Raw genomic sequence first — 20,688 nt, forward strand, 5'->3', positions numbered from 1 at the left:
CTAATGTGCCTCTTTCAGCCATAAAAAGTTTTGTACTACTGTGCTGAATTTAGCAGTTCTACTTTTGTTCGAAGAAATATCCTTTTATTCTATCTGAAGGGATCCATCTGTTTAAATCTAAAACAAAATGATGAGACATTAAGGCAGCTTGGAAACCACCTCTTTTCCAAAGGTTTACGTGCCCCCACTGTCAAACTGAAAAAAAGATTTCTACTTCCCTCCTATGGGTAAAGTGTTCATTCACCTCTGTATTTAGAAGGTCTAGTGAATCGGCCTCCACCCCTAGACAAAAAGTGTGTGAAAGCCGGGACACAGCAACTCTTGAGGGAGCGAAAAAGTCTGTTTGGAAGCTTCTGGAGTGTTTTCCTGGACAAAGCTCCAGCCAGACTCCTCTGTGTCCATCCGAGTAAAAACATAAACATTTAGAGTGAGTGCCTCACAGCTACAGCACATCTTCTATTTGTTATCACTTGTGCTCCAGGCCCGGTTTACATTCTCTTGAGTGGTGTGTTCATCCGGAAATTTGTACCCTACGCCCCCTTCTGATTTAGATTTGGAGAGCAATAAAATTTGCTGAGTTGTTGCCTCGGACAAATAAACGGACTTAAGTGTTGATGTAGAGATTTCTGAAAAAGACAGGAAAAAAAGAAAAGAATAGGAAAATAGAAAGAGAAGATGTAGAGAGAGATAGATACAGAGAGACAGAGCATGAATGATAGGCGCTGGTCTGTCGCTCCTTCCTGTGAAAGTTTCCGGCGAGGCAGTAAACATGGCAGCGTCTGTCTCCAGAGGGAGCTCAGGGAAATGTGTTTGTGTGCGAGTGTGTGGTCAAGAGGACGTGTGTGTTTATGGATGTTTGTGTGTCTGTGTGAGGTTATGTACTGCTTGTTGGTGCATGCATACATTGTTGTGTGTGGAGGTCAGCAGTTCTCTTCCTTTCCGTGAGGGAGTTGTGCCGCAGCCAAATGCCCAGCTGCTCATAGGTGTCCGTTTACAAGCTAATTCTGAGAGCTAACAGGGAAAAAGCACTCGACACACACAAGCATCCTGGCCTCGGATCGCTCCACAGGAATTCTCACAAAATACACAACATGTAAGCTTTGCCATTGTAGACTGTGAGGTAATGTCATTTGCTGGGTTTGTTAGTGTGTGCACTCAAAGAATTAGGTTTTAATGACATTACCGCTTAATTATATCACCTCAAACATTGACTGAAGAGGACTGACTTAATTACAGTGGTTTCTGGATTTACCTGTGTGACCACTGAAGCACATGCTCGGTAGTAACAGGATTTCTGCAATTACTCAGCTTAACCACCAGTTGAGAACATGCATAAGTAGCACATTTGAAGGCAGCTGTTGCAGAAAAGAACAAATCTCTCATAAACCTGCAATACTAAAATGTAAATGCTGTTTACAAGGCAAGAAAAGCTTCCTACGTAAACAACCCAAATGAACTGTTTATCCCAAAAGACAAAGTACATTTTTTTTAGAATGAACAAATTATAACATTGGCATGAGAAAAAAAAATCTGTTTTTTTTTTTTTTTGGGATACAGTAAAATCTGTTATATGTTATAAATATGAATACGTATGGAGCTCCAAAAATCAAACCTGCAACACGTAGAGACAGTTTTCCAGCTAATTGGATCAATGTACACGATATCTCATTTAAGTAAGCATATTTTGAAAAAGGCACAAACTATGAACTAAAAAACAGCTATGGAAAACTGGTGAGAAAAGATAAAGATCATATGATTTTGAAGAGGACAACTTTAGTCTACTTCTTAGACCTATCTGCCTGCTCTTAAATTTAAGACCAGAGCAGCAGATATTTAGCTGAAGTTCTGTTGCTCAAAACTGTTAAGGGTTCAGGCTGTGTGTTTTTTATTTTATTTTATTATTTTTTTCATTTTAAACAAACATGTCAACAAAAATGAGGCAAGTATCTCAATGTGTCAACCTTCAACCTAAGCATGATCTGAAGGCAGAGCCTGAAGAAAATGATCAGATAGCCTTACATCAGTTATCACAGACAGTAAGCTATAGAAAGAAAAAAAGCTGGATATGCTTATTACACTAATGCCAACATTAAGGGAAAAAAAATGACTTTGGATAAAGGTGTCACTTTAGATCTCCTTCTTCTTCAGAGGACCAGAAAGACAGTTTTATACCAATATTGAAACAAATAGAGCACTCTTTAATCTTTCTTTTCCTCCTCCAATAAAGGTCATTTCTGACAGGAAACAGAAAATATCCTTAATTGTATTAAGCCATAACTTGAATTTTTTTTTTTTATTGTTTCCCCTGTTTTTTTTTTGTTTGTTTTTTTCTTGCAAACAGCAAATCTTGTGATTCCTGTCTGGATATTTAATTAGAGTTTTGGATTGTAATCAGGATTTGTGTCATGTAAGACAGTAGCCTAGATCTGAACCAGCTTCCAACACAAAAATGATCACTCACAGCATGTCAGTAATTACTACAGCCAGGACTCCCACACTGAAAACTTGTACTGCCTAAGCAATTCAATTTTGGGAAAGCATGAAATCCCTTCATAGTATTTAGGACGTTGAACATTTTAATGGAACTATAATTAACTGATATGTATAATAGTATCTGGCATAATGTCATGATAATTTTAACAGTGTTATGTCATAAAGACTGCTTACAGACCTAATAAGTCATTACATTAGATTCAGAATTATGTTAACCATTTGCTTGAAGAAAAGTTCAACATCTAAGTAAAGTTTTTAAAAATGTTCTGCTTTGGTGTTAATTTAAACTGCATTATCTGGACTTTAGTTAAAATACTAACTTTAGAAGATTAGAAATATTAAGATTTCTTACACGTCTAATATTTCAGATCTGCAAAAAAGTAGCAGCTGCAGCGATTTTGGGGTGTAAGTGGGCGTCATGTCAGATGGAGTGGGAAAACACAGAACTTTTCTCTTTAAGGGTGCATTCAGATTGGAGAACTCATTTGGTCCAGACCCAGTCGGCTTAATTTGGTCTGTATAAAGTTCTGAAGCTTGCATTTGGTCTGTATTCAGAATGCCGTCAAGCATGACTTTCCAGTTTCAAACCAATGTTGGCAAATAAAACCACACGACTTAAGATCTCTTCAGTCATTGGCCAGGAATTACGAAGGCAAGATAAAGTAAAGAGAGGCAGAAATAATGGAAGTCCTGCGCTTTGCTATTTCACTGATTCAAATCTTATTTTTCTCTGACCAATTTTAAACGTCTGTATCGACGTCAGGTACAACACCTTTACTTTGGTACGGTGGAGTAATGCTGCAAGGCGGTTACTAAGGAGATGACAGATATGAAGGTACACTTTAAAGTGTTTACGACATATAGATTGTCGGGAAAACAGTGAGAAGCAATGTGTATCACATTAAAAATTGTTTCAATGAGCCTGCATTCATGCAACCACATTTCAATAAGTTGTTGTGTGTAATTGTTGCTCTGCTACTCTGTTTACATCCCGTAACACCCGGCTACAGCGGCTGTTTTGGTCCAGATGTTCCACTCCGAGCATGGAGTCTATTTAGACTAAGTAAACTCAGAGTGAACCGGAGCTAAATCCAATTGGAAACAAATGGAGACCATCTCCAAAGATGGGTGCGAGAGTAGTTCCTGGTCCCGGCCCAGGGTCCGCTTGGGTCTATTCAGACTGAAAATGTGTTTTGGAATATTGATGAAAGAGAACTCTGGTTCACTTTTGGTGAACCAAATGTGTCCAGTCTGAATACACCCTTAAAGTAAGTCCTTGCAGCACCAGCACATGTTAATAGATGAAGATGTGGCAAAGCACAGATTTAGAAACCAGCTACACATCTGTGTGTGTACTGTCCATTAAAATACACACAGCAACATTTAAACAGATATGGACTCCTACTAATATGAACGTTTGTCTGCATTTAAAACAAAACTTTATCGACAATACCAAGCATGTTATAATGGTCTGTGTTTGTGTTTACCATGGAAATGTCTTCAAGTCTGTATAATCCAGTGAGAATCCTACATGTTTTTACACAAAAAAACTTTTACGATGCTGTTTTACCAGAGAGGCAAAAACTGTACTTCTTCCTGTTTGAGTTTTGCTTAAAAAGACAAGGAACTGGAGCTACTGCACTTCCCTTTTTGAGCACTAGATGGTTTTGTACACAAGTTACTCAGGTCCCAAGTACATTTTTCAATTATGCAATAGAAAAAAACTCAAGTTTAGTTTTAATACTGTTTTTATAATAGGTACCCATTATTTTACATATTTTTCCAACACGTTTCGAAAGTCATTTCTTTCCCTCTCCTTCCTAACTTGCTTTTTCTTCTTCTGTACTGTGCTTTCTATTATCCTACCCTTTCCTATGGTATACTGTATTAAAGTAACACCAATTGAGGTGGTCTATACCTGCATCCATTCATCCTTCTGTAATTTAAATGGAACGTATGCTGGTATGGTGTCACAAAAAGGAGACATGTCAAACAGAGTGACAGGTCATACTCTAGCTCTGAGTGGATGTAAGTGGATATGAAACTGCTGGCCATGGCATCGTGACAGCCTTTGGACACTGGTTGGCAGTGGAACAACAAAGGTCACCACTTCTGACCTTATGGGAGCCGTCCTCAGTGAGCTGCAGGTAAGCTTGGATTCCTTTACTGCTCTCACAAACACGTACACAATGCCATGATGAGTGATATATCAGAGACCAGCAGCATGTGTGGACAAATGTGCGCAGGCACACACACACACATGGTTGGCTGGAGGGGAAATCAAGCTGTCGCCTCTCAATAACCTCCAACAAAAGAACCATTGAAAATAACAAGACAGCCTCTCACAGTGGAAGTTCAAAAAAAAGTTTCTCTTTGTTAGTCCAGGCAACTTCTCAGCACAGCCTAATTTATTCACTAGAGTTCCTCAGAGAAGCCAATCCAGTTTGGAAAGGGTTTACTTCATTGTGAAGAGATAAGCAGTGAAAACTGGCACCGCAGAACTGACATCCAACTTTGGCTTTCTAAGCTTTTCAATAACAGAATCTTTACATCCTGAAAGTCACCACCACGTTCTCAGTAATTACCCACTAACCCCTTAAGACTTTAACATGAAAGTCACCACTGCCTTCTCAGTTATTATCCACTGAATCCTTTACATTTTTACATCGCCTTAACATTTTTAATAAGGCTATCTGACTTTGATTCTCACACACATTTGAAGGGATGCGGAGCCGGGGGTCCAGCAGACATCATCTCAGCTTACCAAAATGCTTATTACCTGGTTAAACATTGGAGACGTATCATTCCTGGGAATAACCAGAGTCGCTTATTGTCATAAAACACAAAGTGTCTGTTCTATGATGCTACCTCTCTCCTGGCACTGATCCTAATGAGATTTGCATGAAAGCTGCTTTGTTGTTCCAAATACACTTTTCTACTTAAAAGCCTGCTTCGATTCCATAACTTTCTTTCTCTAAGATGGAATTTCTACTTATAGGCAGTGAAAAGTAAAGGATGGTAACATTATACTCTGGCAAAATTTGTCTTGGCTCTGACACAAGTTACGTATCTGGCTTTATGCCTTTATATGTGTTTGAATAAAGATGGTCATCAATTCTAATTTTAGGCAATTTCATTTCATACGACAGCCTACTATTGTAATAAAGTGACTGGTCATGGCTGTTTTACAACAGATGTCAGGTTGGTTTGTAATTTCCCACTGGCTTAATTTTAGATAAATTGCACCTAAGGAAGCTGAAAGAAACATGACCACAGCAGCTTTCAAAAGTTCAACTGGACGCGACATATGAAACAAAAACAGTTGGAAGTATCAGAAAATTCAAAAGTGGTTACCAGAAAATAAACAACAGGGGACAAGGCAGGGGGTGAAGGAGCTCACGCAAATATCAATAAACACTCTTCTTCCGTCTCGGAAGCTTCCAGCTCTATTTGATTAGGCTGAGGACAGAGGCTGGGGGTGAAAACTAGAGCAGTCATGCCTTTTTGCTTTTCTTCCTCTTTTCCCCTTCCTCTGCAATCTTCACCCTGTCCTTAATTGGAATGGGAAGTTTGGGAGGGGAGGGGGGGGGTACAGAAGGGAGGGGGTAGAGGGGGTTGCTGTTAGCCTCAGCCTAACCTCCCCCATCTGGACTGAGGAGGTGAGGGGGCGACTTGCCAGCCTTCAGGCTACTTCGAACCCTTCCCAGCTGTTGGCTGTTTCGGGGGCAGGACATTTTTTAACTCTCCCTACCCCAATTGTGTATTTGGTGGGATTGAGAAGGCTTTTTTTCATAAAAATTGCCATATCCTCCACCAGCTGCTGACCCCACAGCTCCTATCTGTGAGCAGGCCTCTTAACGAAGGGGGGGGGGGAATGGTTTTCATTTAGCAGAATCTTGCTTTGCAGGAGGATTTGTCTAAGGGCTTTTGGCTCCATCACTTAATAGAAAGACCAGAAAAAACAGAGAGGTCATTGACTGTGAGGAAGAGACGTTAGCCCAAACCAGCAGTCACTTTAAAAGTATGAGTCCTGTCAGGCCCTTGCGCTATGAAGGTTGGAAGAGTGCGAGCTGATACAGCTTCAATGAACTGGGTTATTGACATTCAGATTATCTTTATTATTTTTTAGGCCTTCTCTGGTTAAAAAAAAAAACAGCAATAAATAAATAACCAAACAAATAGATAAATAAATCAAATCAAATTGAAATGGTCACCCCTGAGAAAGGAGGTTGCAGTGAAATATCCACCTTCATCCATCAAATTTTATGTTGAATCACAATTCAATTGATGGTTGACCTCAATAAAAAGACTATAATGTTTAATGTTTTGCAGGACAGGTATGTCAGCAACTGAGCAGAAAGGCAAAGTTCATCATTATTACAGCCATGTTAACATGACATGCTTGTTCTTGGGAATAAAATAAGTAATGAATAGAATTTATGGAGCGGTTAACCAAAGTGAAGAGTAACCCTACCTTTCCTTCTGTATAGGGCACCATCAGAGGTCTGGAGAGGATCTTAAAGTTCAAAGATGTGGAGATGTGGATTAGCCAGTATTTAAAATATGCCAGCAGTCGGTGCTAAAGGTGACAGCAACGATTAATCTGTTCCGTCACTAAAAATGTATCACCCTTTGGAATAGAAAAGGAGCATCTACCACTAGCATTAGCAGTGGTTTAGTAGGTTGTTATGCTACATTCACAACCGACACAATTCGTGCGTCAAATTCGAGACGGCCGCCCGCCTCTCTTTTGACGTGAATCAAATTAACTGCTCAATGTCTTGATGCCCCGGCCGTGGAGCGACCGTCAAGGTTTTTCTGGACTTTATTTGTTGCCACATCATGGAAAACATGGATGATGTTGAGCAAGTAGCTTGGGTTTATATGTTTTGGAGAGCTCTACAGCAAGCACATCACCGTGTCTGGGTTCACCAGGGCCATCAGTCTCCCCGAAATCAACATCCATAGCATAGATATGTGAAACAACAACATTCATCTCTGGTACCATACTTTTTTTAGTCTGTGGTTAAAGATAAAGTCACTAGCTACGTTCACACTGCCTTCAGCAACGCATGTTCAAGTGACCACTTCCAATGAACAGTCTACATAAGCACCTGATATGCACGCTTTGGGCTTCAGGCGTCACTACACAAGTTTCAGGTCTATTTTTGAGCTCTACGTCCAAAAGGCACGGCCACTGAACGCACTTTGAAAGTTAAACCAGTTGAACTATGACCTATCAGGGACTCAAAGTCTTTCACAAATTGGAATAGAGCTGTATAAGACAAGATTCACCAGATTTCCACTGCTTTGACATTTTGTATCAAGCCTCTTTTCACTATGAGTGCATGCACTAGTATCAGGTAGCGACAGTCTAGTGTGAACACGGTATACTAATCATGAGAACGAGTTTTGTTAAAAACAATCATGAGAATGTAGTTTTGGAAAAGCACACAGGTCTCGGCTCACTTTCAACTTGCTTTGTTTGATCAAACATTGAAAATAAACTCTGATCAAGTTTAACCAAACCATGCAAAGTCGGCATGAGTACACACAAAGATGACTATGCTGGGTCAGCATTTCAACAAACTCAGTTTTTAAAATATTTGATATCTAAACTGAGCCCTAATGGACAATGCATGCTGGTGTGACAATGTACTCCATAGCTTTTGAACAGTCTCTTTAACTACTGTTATTCAGAAGATGTTGAGATGTTTTGAAGATGAGATGAAGCCGCAAGACTGTTGGACAAACAACAACAGCATGAAACAAAGACATCAACAATAAGCTGAACCAAGTCTGGCATTCTTGTCCTTAAACAGCTCTGAATGTTTTGACAAATAAGGCATTGAGGACTTGTTCGTAAAGTTGGGTACAGGTGCCAATCTGACATAAATATCATCCAATGGCATGCTTGTGGTCATGCATCATGTAAAAGGGCGGCTAGGCCTTTTGCAAAATTTAGCATTCCAGGGAGGTTATAGGTGAGAGCAGCATAGCATGCAGCCAAAGATGCCAGCTCATCCCAGGGTATGTTTAAGGGTATGTCTGAGCTTTCACACAGCTGGCTGCTGGATTTACAAGTTTAGAAACAGAACTTTCTCATGCAAAGCCCTTTTTTTTCCAAGTCAGAACCATCGTTACATGCAAAATGAATAATAACGTTGGATTTAGACTGCCCAGAACAGCTTCTTTAAGCCTCATTAAACACATGCAAACACAAAACTATGGTTTCAAATATGCTGGTTTGGCGAATGCTTGTAGACTGGATGAACATCCCATTTGAACTTTGACCTCAAGAGTCCTGATCTACCTGCTGCTCGTCTTTGTACTGGTCTGCATTGGAGTCATACGGTGATTTTTCATTATGGCAGCACTGTAATTTCGAGGGAATGAGCACTTCAAAAGAAAAGCAGCCCTCACATAAACACACACAGACAGGGTTACTGTAAATGTGTGTGACCTAGAGTTCTGCTGGAACCAGCATTAGTTTTCTTTTCTTTCTTGTATTCCCACAACAGTCCAAAATACACCCGGACAGTAATCAGAGACGAAATGCAAGGCTATAATTGTTGGAGCTGATTACAAAGTGGAGCATAATGGTTCAAATTGGGAGAGGAGTGCAACGCCAACTTGTACACAGGAAAATGTGAACTCTGTTACACAGGGTGTCTGCAGTTTAGTTTGAAAGCTTCCTGAATTATAGTCTTTCACAGCAGCCGCACAACAAGAAGTTACACTTGGAATATCTTTGAAAGTTGGGTGGTCTTTGCTTTCCAAAGGTGTATGGGATGTCCTATTTCCAACATTTCTCTTCCTGTGGGGCAAGTTCTGTTTGTGAGAATATCTTCCCAGTTTATCCATTTAAAATGGGAGTAGCCTTGGTTCAGTGGGCTGGGGGATTGAACGTACGTTAGGCTGCATGATTCCATCCACCGCAGAAATGTAGTACTGGGGTATGCCATCATAACATACTGAGGAAATGGCAGAAAGCCATATTTCCACAAGATGAACAAAACAAGACCAAGTAAATCATAAGCCCTCTTCCTCAACCAAACACTTCCTTATTCTTCACTATTGTTGGTGCTCATCTTATCAATAGGTAAAGTTAGTGTTCTAGTATTCTGGGGGCTGGAATGATTTTCACCTCACGTAAAACAAACGTTTCCTGGTTCCTTAAATGAGCTGCAATTGAAAAGGTGCTCCATCGTGGGTGGTTATACAGTTTGTCTCTGAGTCCAAGTACAAGTTTTTATCACTGCCACATTGTTCTGAAAAAATAACACGGTTATTATTCTTGGAACATTTACTATTGACATTAATCCTTACTTGAAGATTAGCATATTATTACATATACCTTAGAATTCTCTACAAAACAGATTTGAACTTGTTGATATAAGAAGAAAAATGAAAGAACTCTAAAATAGAAAGATATCAGGCTTTGACACTCAGCTGAAGACCTACAAAAAATACAGCAGGCAGGTGAAACGTCTTAAAGATTATTAGTTAAGCAACTGACGTTACCTGTTCAAGAGGGCAGCTTTCCTAATAGGCCATGTGCTGCAGTCCACAGTCATTTATTGTTTGTTATCAGAACAAGTTAGATGGAAAATTCTCACAGTTAGATGTTTGTGTCACGTGAGCAGAATTTGTTTTGTTTGTAGCATAAAGGGTGCTGGTTTAAGAAGATGAAGGATTCACTTCTCAAACACAATTTTGTATATTTAAAATTGCTATTCAATTGCTTTGTTTGCTTGTTTTTTTTAAGACTTTCTTTAGAAAAAGCGAAACTCCTTCTCTGCATTTAATTCATTCTAAAAGCACAAGCAATAGAAGGCACCGGGTAAATCGCTCCAGGAGAAGATGATGTAAGGAGGACCCTGACCAAAGGCAGGATAAAACCTTGGACAGTTCACCAGTCTCTTTTAGGCCTTAATCGAGTTTTTCTTTAAATAACGTTAAAAACAAATGAGCTAAATACTAATTATTTTATGTAAATTTTTTGCCATATGTCGTTTTATTTCTTTACATTTTCTTTAATACGTTGTCTTTTGCTTAGCTGGGGGTGGTCTCAACATAAACCTTTACGGCTTCTTTCACCTTTCCTGCACGCTGTACTGTTCTACTCAATGTAAATGTTTATTATATTGTCTCATCTCAAATTGCTATTCATGTGCTAAGCAAACAAGCAACTCAAAGCAACTTTTTTTCAGAAAAAAAAAGATAAAGACAAAAATACTGCTTTACAATGCAGCCCCATTCTGCCTGCATCTTTTGCCTGTTAAGGTGTCATTTACTATTAAACAGAGATATGCCGTCATGATGAAGATCACTAAATCACAATAGCATGAAGCACTGTTTTGAATCATGGCTTGGGAACTCATTTCATGTTAATTAATACGTAAGAAAGAAAATCAAAGATGAAAAGTTAACACTAAAAGAAGAGCATACTGAGTGTGTTTATGAGAAACGCTTTAGAGTTTAGAGCGCTCTTCGCTGTGAGGACGCCGCTCTGGCAGCTCTCTATAAACAATGCTTATTCATAAATGAGAACATTTCTACACAACTTTTTTTAATGTTCTGTTACCTTTAAGTTACTCCATCAGTTACATGATGTCATTAAAACTACGAAATGTTTTCCTTTAATAACAATCAATAAAAACTTTAAGGATATTAAAGTTTTTATTGATTCCAAATTAGGAATGACTTAAAAAATATATATGCATTTTTTTTATCTTCAATCATACTAATGTGGTAAAATGAATATATAGGAATGTGTGACACAATGATGGTTATGGCTGTCAAAATTAAATAGTTTATATAGGTCACATCTTTTTTAAGCATATAAATTAATGAAAAACCCAGAAAAACTTGCAAAAAAGCAAACACATGAAGAGAGAAACAGACAAATTGAGAGCTGGTCATCTTCCTCCTTTTCCTCCTCCTCCTTCTCCTCCTCCTCCTCCCGCTTTTCTTCTTCACTCAACAATATCCATGATAAAACAATGACTGGGGGGTGAGGGAAAGTTGGAGGGGAATGGGGGGATGAATGCATGAAGTGGACTGGTAGTCATGCAGGCAAGTGAAGGCAAATAAAAGCGATAAAAAAAACTAATGGAAATGATAACTGGCAGAACGAGGAGCTTCTTTTATTTTGGAATAACCTGCAGAAGAAAAAAAAGGAAATGACAGGAAAAGAGGTTGTTTTTTATTCTTTGCTGATAAGACGAAAGTGTGACAAATTCAAATGGCAGAGTTTTTTTTAAAAGTTGTAGAATGTAAACAAAAGCTCCAAACAGCAGTTCCAGCTGCCACCAAGAAGAATAACAGGGATAACCAGGTCCTAACAAGGTTTATGTGTTAACAAATACAGTTTTAAATGAACAAAAAACTCATCTTGATGCCAAACATGAGACGATTTGAGCCCATAGACCCTGAGGAGGGTTTTCCGCAGGAAAACAAGCAGAGGTTCTGCAGGAGGCTGGAAGTGGCAAAGCTGGCTAGAACATGCAGGCTTTCATTTGGGATGCCAGAGCTGGAGCTAACACACACAGGGGCAAGTGCAGCTTCACGTGTGTGTCACTTTGTGTAATTCATTAGTGTACATATTGGCCTTGTGTGTTTCTTGTGCTTGAGTGTAATGGGTACCGTGTGCTCGCTGAGTTCTTGTTTGCCCATCTTAAATCAATTAAAAGGAAATAAGGCGGTTCTGACCGGCCCGTGAACCAGCTCCCTCAGCTGAGAGCATGTCTGTGAAACATGCACGCACAAACACACGCATGCTTACACACACACGTGCACACACACACACACAGAGCTAATACTGGGAGACTGATAATGCAGAACAACTGGCAAACGACTCTGCAGTTAGAGGAAAAATGACTGAGGCTCTCAGTGTGATTGCATGTGTGTGTTGAGAATGGCATGTCTGACAAAGTTTTACAAGAAAACTGCAAGAAGCATCAGACATCAATTAAAGATACACGTGCACGCACTCTTGTTGTTCCACAGTTTCAGAGAGGAGCTGTCCTCAGCCGACATGAGCAGCACCAAAAACAAACACCTCACTTTTAATATCATTCAGCAATCAATCATCGGCTATTGATCCCACTAAGGAAGCTAAAGTATAAACCTAAAATGACAGTTGAATGCTACATAAACTGAATTTGGTTTGGAAAATGGACAAGCAGTTGACTTTACAAGGACGGATTCAAAACAAACAAACTGTCTACATAGGTATAGTTTGTTTGTTTAATAAAGCTCAGCTTTCAACCAAAAAAAAATGTCAAAGATTTATTTACCCAAAACACTTTAGTAGAAATGTTACTTAAAGAATAATTGGATATAATATGATATAATACACTATAAACCAGGGGTGGGCAATTCCAGGCCTCGAGGGCCGGTGTGTCTGCATGATTTCCAGATAATCTTGCCCTACTCATGGCTGATTACCTGGTTCAGGTGTGTCCAGCCAATCAGAACATGCCAGAGCAGGGTATGCTGGAAAACATGCAGGACTGCGGCCCTCAGTGCCCACCTCTGCTATAAACAATACTCGATAGAGTTTCCTAACTTGTGAATTAAAACACTGCAGGATTTTCAAACTGATTTTACTGTCTAAATGCTTTTCTTACTTGATCCAATTACATTTAATTTTTTTCATTTTAACGTAAACTAAATTGTTTGGAAAACTCAAATGTAAATAGATTTTGTTGGGTGGCAAAAGATAAAGTCCAGACAGATTTAACTTTAAGGACTTTTAAGAGCAACTTGTGTTGCCCAATGTTAAACAAAAACACAAATAAAACATAACTTCAACTTTAAAAAATCAATTACTAAATATTTGCAGAGAAAGACTAAACATCCCCCTAAAACCGGCTAAATAAGCCATCCAGAAGCACAGGTAAAAAACATCCCAGAGTATTAAAGACATTCAAACCAAAAAAATTATTGAAGAAAAACAAGAAAGTAAAAAGAATGGATACTTTTAGAATCTCATTTTGTAATGTAAAGAATCCTTTTGAAAATTTATTGTAATTTCTTTATGTCTTTGCTGTTTTAAACTGGACAAGACCTGTATTGCTTATTGGAGTATGAAGTATTTGGAAAAGCTGATCTTAACATTTAATCTAGTAAGTAACTAAAAGGAATCCAGTACAAGAAAGCAAGGAGATGTAATATGAATGCAGTTTGGCTGCATTTTGCTGTCCTTTAAAGAGCTAAGTAATGACCGAGTTGGACTAGAATAATGAAACAGTTTTGCCCGCCAGAACACACATAGTTCCCTAAAAATCTTGTCTTGGAAAATAAATATTTATCTTTGTAAGTATATCTAGAAAACATTTTCTTGACCACTGAAGTGATATTGGTTGATTTAGAATTCACTACCCTTTTAACACACTATGCTTGCTTGTAAGAGACATAAAACTAGTCAGTGGCACTGGAGAGGACATCTAGAGGGCCATGCTGTTAAAGTAGAATTTTCTGTTTTGCTTTTATTTACTCTCCTGGATTGAACACCTTTAGGAAGTCCAACCTATCCTTTATTTAGAAACATACTAAAGGGATTTAAACGAAAATGAGATAATCTGTAAATCATTGTAACAGACGTGTAACATGCATATTTAGTAAAATGCACTTTCAAGTGTGGTTCAACTATGAACATCATTCCAACACGTTTCAGAAGGTTAACCTAATTATTCATTATTCAATTGTTCAACAACTAGTAACAAGTACAAAATTAGTTCTTTCAGTACAAATGTGTCATTTTAAACACTCTTGAAACTTCTTACAAATATAAAATGCGTCTTAGGATGGGACTGAAATTGTAAAATGTAAAACTACGAACCATCTTTAGTAGAATTGAAAAAAGAGATTTGTCACAATGCATATCTGAATCAATGCCTTCAGCCTAAAGTCATTGGGTTTTCTCTCCTACTCAAATCAGTGGGAAAATGTTTATTTTCCCAAAATGTCATCAGACAAGAGCCACATTCTATCACTTGTTGGGAATCACTTTAACACAGGATCTCTACAAATCTGATCAGTTCTGTTAATCACCTCCTTGCCCAATTGTGGCTTTCCTGAAATCCTACCTAATTAAGGAAGCGGTCTAGTCACCTTCTGTTTTTCACACAGAACAGGAGATTAGAATGTACAAAATCCAAATGCGCCGCCTCTATCCCAGGACAATCCCAGTTGTTCTAGTGGAAGTGAGGGCTCACTTAATCCTTTATCCCAAAGCCCAGCTCTTAATAAACAGGGTACATATAATCCACAACACAAAGGAACAAGGGTTTATGTCCTTATTGCTTTCTTCTTTTCCCCTACATTCACAATCCGCTCTATCCTGATAACACAGCTATCTGAGCTGTCCACGTCAAATTCAAGAAAATGAATAACTACTGATTCTACAGACAAATGTACAATGTCAGTAATTTATTAAACACATGCAAAGAAAATAAAATAGAATGTAAACGTATTCACATATCTGGAAAATAGCATATTGTGTCTCTCAATAAGCCAGCCAGTCATATGCAGTGAAAACCCTCAGGGGGTGGGGGGTGTTCAGCTGGAGATGATCTGTACATCATTAATTAAAGTAATCTTACAATGAAGAGAGAGGAGCTTTAATATTTGTTGTTTCAGAATTTTTCAAATATTATAAAGAAAAGCAAAATGTAGCTGACCATCACAACCTGTGTATGGTTTCTTGTACACACAGGTGTGGTTGATAGAAAACAGATGGTTACATCATGCTCAGTTGTTGTGATGAGTCATCTTAAAACAATACAGAGTCATCAAACACAGGAATTGCTCTTTCGCAGAGAAAATCTTTTTTGTTTTTGCAGGAGCTTGCTGAGCTCTCGAGGCCACCATTCTTTTACTCTGGTGATAATATAAGGCACAGTAATCAGAATTAAATCAAATTCATCAGTTAACACTGCAGGCTGAAACGACCCAATTCTGACTTTTTTTGCCCCTATGCAACCTGTATCTGATCTTTTCATGACAGTCTGAACGACACAGATCCAATCTTTTCAAATGCGACCCAGGCCACTTGGGTATGTGGTCCTGAATCCGATACGTATCCGATCTTTTGAAATGCGACCTCCGTCTGAACGGCCAGGCCACATGAATCCCACCCGTACGTCAATAGCTGCGTTTACATGGGCAAAAGTAATCGGAAAGAATGCCTGATCGGAAGGAAAATGCGTCATGTAAACGAGCCGTTCGGAATTGTCTGCCCCGATCAGACTCATTCGGATCAAAATTTCTTTCCGATCGAGATAGGTGGGTTATGCCGATTGTTGATCCAATCGTTGTGCATGGAAACGGTTCATTCTGATTGTGTGTCACTACTGCTCTTGTTTATGTCATGTATAGATGGTGTTTCGCTGAGAGAAAGCTTTGGACGCCCCGTGAATAGCGCCACTCTGCTCTCGCCCCGCTGGCTCTTCGCCTCTCTTACACCCCTCAGGAGGGAAATGCGAGGGAGGAGCACTTCATGCCCCCTAACGTCTGGACCCGGAGCTCCTGGCTCGGGTGCCAGTTTACCGAGTGAGCAGAGCAGCCGGATTTATTAATGTGTGTTTGAGGGGAGGGAGGGAGGATGCTTTGTTACGTGTGCGTTTTGTTGTTTTGTTATGTGTGGGAGAATTCAGACTGCGAGCCGTCCTGCCGCTCTGGGTTAGCGGCTGCAGGACTCAGGAGAACCGTGGCCAGCTCACACAGCGGCTTTGGGGCGGTGTGCGAACTTTTCAAAGCAGGAATGTCGCTCAGTCCTTAGAAACTGTTCAAACAATCACGTGGATTTGTGTTTCCAGTTGTGTCCAGACAAAATAAAGACTGATGTTATTCCCACACATTTACGTGCAGCCAAGATGCAGATTGCGTTGTTTCCCGCATGGTCCTGGATTTTGTGTCCATCAAGGCTTATGTTGTTAGCGCCTGTTAGCCTCTCCTAACCCTGGCTTCTTCCAGCTCCGTTCTTCCACAAAAAAGCACTGACCACACAGTCATTAAAAAAATAAAATGATGAGCGAACAGGCGCTTCATAATATTCACAACATTAATAAAAAGCACGTTTGGAAGATTGTCTCGTATTACGGAGCTGCTGCATAAATGTATTTGGCAGCTGTTTGTTTACAACGGGACCTATTTTCTCTTCCGGGATTTTTTAACACTACTGCACGTGCCCAAATGATTTATTCCAACTGAAAGTGTGAGCCATGTGAACGTTTGTTCTAATCGGAAAAAGGTTTTCTGTGCCCATGTGCACGGTTAAATTTTAAACCGACCATTGATCTGATCAAGATATTTTGCACATGTAACCGCGGCTATTGATACGCTACAAACGTCATAATTCTGCGTTGAAGTAGGCGGGAAGGAGAACATAAACATCAACCATGGCGGACGATGCTGCTGAGACCAGTCAGTGGAAGGGAAGCGAGGTCACCTATTGGATTAACATTTGAGGTGACAACTCTTTTCAGGCCAACTCAAGGGCTCTGATCGCAAACGGGCGTTTTTTGAATAAATTTCCAGCAAAATGGCCGAGGGTGGTGTTGAACCTTTCCCGCGATGAATTTTTTTCCTTTCCGACCGTGGTCAGAGGCGGGGGAGCCCTTCTCCAGGGCCGAAGGCGGATCCTCCTCCGGGGTTCACTGGTGTTCCACTTACCCTCAGATTCTCCAGAGAGGGTTAATAAAGAGTCAATAGTAGTTATTCTGGGGGAAACCTTCTTTTATTACCGTTCTCCTTCCTTTGTAACACACAACATGAATGCGCGCACCAGACACACTTCCGCTCTTTCTTATTACACACACAGTGGGTACAGACGATCCTGGCTCCAGTGCCTTCTTAAAATGAGAAGATATTCATTTTGTTGGCTCCTTTGTGAAAATAAATGTAATAATGCAAAAAGAGCTCCACTGTTGACAACACTGTTGTTGACATCCATTGCTGACGTTAGCTACTTCCACAAACAACGAGTGACGTCGTTCACCGTTGAGTACTCTTCTGCGCATGCGGGTCAATTCTGGGTCATTTCACGGTCACACAGGAGATCACAAAAGTTCGGATGTATTTGGAAATGTGAACAGCCTTGCAAAAAAATCTGATTTTTTCCAAAAATTGGGCATTAAGAGCATTAAGCCCTGCTGTGTGGTCCTAGCCAAACATCATGAAGTAATTCATTATGACACATTGACTGTATAAAGAACTGGACTGAGCAGCTGTGACATCACCAACAGAAAAGGCCTCATCTCCGGCTCCAGAAAAATGAAACCAATTCAGTTGCCATTTTTTCGTCACCATGTTGGAGCCAGACAAGATTAGTAAGCAGTGATTGATTCGATTCTGTCTGAGTCGATGCTTCTATGGCAACTACTGTCACATTTAGGAGTAAACTTGTTCAAAGTCCACACTCCTTCCACTGAAAGCGGCTCAGGAAGATCTGTCAATCAAACATCAAGGTTGGGGCCAGTGGGCATCACATGCTTTTACTGAGGCATCTGATTGGTCAGTTTGTAACTTGCGGTAAAGAAAAAAATCACTTTCCAGTACCCCTTTGAGAGACACCAAGAAGGCCACAGTCAAAGACCTTTCCTACACCCAAAGGTGGAGGTACATGACCCCCTCGTCCACTGGGGTGAACTCCAACACTTGGAGTTGAGCTCGTGGCTTGCGAGAAATCCCACAGCGGCCCGCCACTTCTTACCATGTGCATCTCCAGAATGGTAGAGAGTCCAACCCTTTTCCACGGACTGAAACATACAATAAATGTCCAGATGTATAAATGTCAAGTACTTTTATTCAAATGCAGATGCTGTCTTGGATGTTTGAAAGAGCAAAGCTGCTACCGCCTACTTGTGTTGTCACAGTGAATCCTGTCTAATACAAGGAGCTGTGGCTGAATCACACAGATCAGAACGAGATGGTTTCATTAGACTTCATTTACATCCTAAACAGACAAACATACCCAAAGTTTGTGTTGATAAGACGGATCCTAGGCTCTAAGGAGCCATAGAAATAGGAGAAATGGGTGCCAAACTCCACTTGATGAGCTGCATATGCAGTGCTGGCTCGTCTGTATCAGTGCAGCCATGTGCGCAAGCTCCTGTCCGTTCATTTTGCTATCCTGCATTCCTACATGCCACAGCACCCCAGGACATGGCCATATGCCACTGGCTTGGCATGCTGATCAACACCACTCCAGCCTTGCATGACAGCACCTACATACGCACACATTCACACACAATAGTTCTGACAGATGGGTAAAAAGGTGGGCCACGTCATGTGTGAAGCAAACAGAGAACAAGGGGGTGCTAGCGTTTATGGTGAAACAGACTGCAAGGAGAGACAGACATGAGTGTGCATGTAATTGAGTATGTGGTGCACTTGACCATGTTTGAAAAACACAAGCGAAGAATTGGCCAAAACGGCTAGAACTCCCCTCTTGAGACTGGATCAGACAAACAGAATGCTTAACAATGTCCTGCAAATGTGTGTGTGAATGTCTGCTCTCATTAAGCCAAACACCACAGGAATGGATTTTGTACATCCAATGTTGAGCATTAGTGCTTTAAAACTTATTCTTAAAGAAACACATGTTGACTGAAACAAAAACCTACTTCTCTATGCAGAGATGACTTCATATGGTAGAGATTATTGGTTGACGTGTGAACTTGACAGTTTCTGAGGCAAAATCAGCAACTGAATAAAGAGCTTCTCAAAAATTCTTCTCATTTCTTAAAATCTATTCACAGAAATGTGTGATTTCAAAAACTATTAATATTATTTCTCAAGTCAATCAAAATGCCCAAATGATGTAAGACAAAGTCCCACAGCCAAAAACAAAACAACAATACAAAAATTGCAGATATAAAGTTTTGTACCTTAACGCATTTCAAAGACTCATTCACATCATCTCATGTGAAAATATGTTTGGTAACAAATCATTTGTTTTTTCTTCTGGGATTTTTTTTCCAAAGACAAAAGAAGCAGCGATTGCAAATGAATGGGTAGATATTGAGGCTAAGTTGGAGAGGACTGAAAGTAAAAGTGGTGTTGAGTGATGAGCATAATCCTCTGGCCATGTAACAGAGATAAAGACACACTGAGGTTTTAGCTCCACACAGGAGATTGACCTCATTACTGGCAACAAGCTCACAGACCAACAGAAAAACACGCACACACACTAAAAGGTGCTGGAGAAAAATGTCAAAATATAAATGTGCTTGAACTTCTGCCTGTAAATGACTTATTCTACAATGCACACACACATGTGTGTGTGTGTGTCTGTGTGGTGAACCGAGACCAACCCAACCCTGATCAGAAGCAGAGAGAAGGGCTGGTGCCCCCTCCACACTACCATTCATCAAGAAAGTATGTTTGATCTCTCAACCACATCACATATGTGCCCTCCAATCAACCGCTGCTGCCTTCAAGGCCCCCTTTGGCCTGCGTGTTCGTGCCTACATTTGCACATACGTACACACGTACATGTGTAGACACACACAATGTTGCCCGCACAGAAACCGTTATGACTTTTCATTAAATTTCAAGACAGCTCATGTGTAGGGACATTGCCAGTGCTACTTCTTTCAAAGTGTATTTGGCAAGTGCGTGCACACTGGCATGCATATACGTACACACACATGTGAGAAAAGAGAGCAACAATGAGAGACTGCAGAGCTTTCTAACCTCTGTAATGCGGATTCTAACTGCTGCCAAGGGAGGGTGAAACCTAAAAGGGCTGCATAACACTTCATAACTCTGATTTAAATGAAACAACTACAACTCTAAAGCCATTAGTGGGGAACATACATACATACACACACACGTAAATACACTCTTTGTTTCTTAAGAAGTTGGCGGGGTGACCAGGGTCATTAGGTTTATTTTCATTGGCAGAGAAGCAACTGTGTCAGCCATGATGTGCAGCGACACTCAGGGTTGTCAGAATAAACAAATTTGATTGTGAGGCATGATTCTCCACCTTAATGGACGGCTTCAATGAAAGTAGAGTTTGAAGAAAAAATGTTTTCTTTCAACTGTCAATACAAGCAAAACTGTAAATAGAACACAAAATATGTGATGTCAGGCTTGTCAGACGCTGTTCCCAATGATGTACCAGTGAGCCACACCACACTGTAGCAGTCTGACAACACAAATGGAAAAACTAACCCTATC

At 40.1% G+C, this 20,688-nt stretch overlaps 1 protein-coding gene across 8 annotated transcripts in view; it reads right to left on the reverse strand.

Annotated features, from left to right (window-relative positions):
• bcas3 (BCAS3 microtubule associated cell migration factor) overlaps positions 1-20,688 on the reverse strand; it is a 335,083-nt gene that overhangs the window by 134,669 nt on the left and 179,726 nt on the right. For 2 of the 8 annotated variants that reach the window (XM_078929749.1, XM_023961830.2), the window contains one exon: positions 11,049-11,657. The exons of the other annotated variants lie outside the window; for them this stretch is intronic. In XM_078929749.1, coding sequence (XP_078785875.1) covers positions 11,605-11,657 — 53 coding nt within the window. In that variant the 3' untranslated portion in view covers positions 11,049-11,604. Of the gene's footprint in view, positions 1-11,048; positions 11,658-20,688 lie in introns of those variants that run through there. 8 annotated transcript variants of the gene reach the window in all.

The sequence above is a fragment of the Oryzias latipes genome, chromosome 13, assembly GCF_053564925.1.
Source record: "Oryzias latipes strain Hd-rR chromosome 13, Olatipes_Hd-rR_3.1".
NCBI lineage: Eukaryota > Metazoa > Chordata > Actinopteri > Beloniformes > Adrianichthyidae > Oryzias > Oryzias latipes.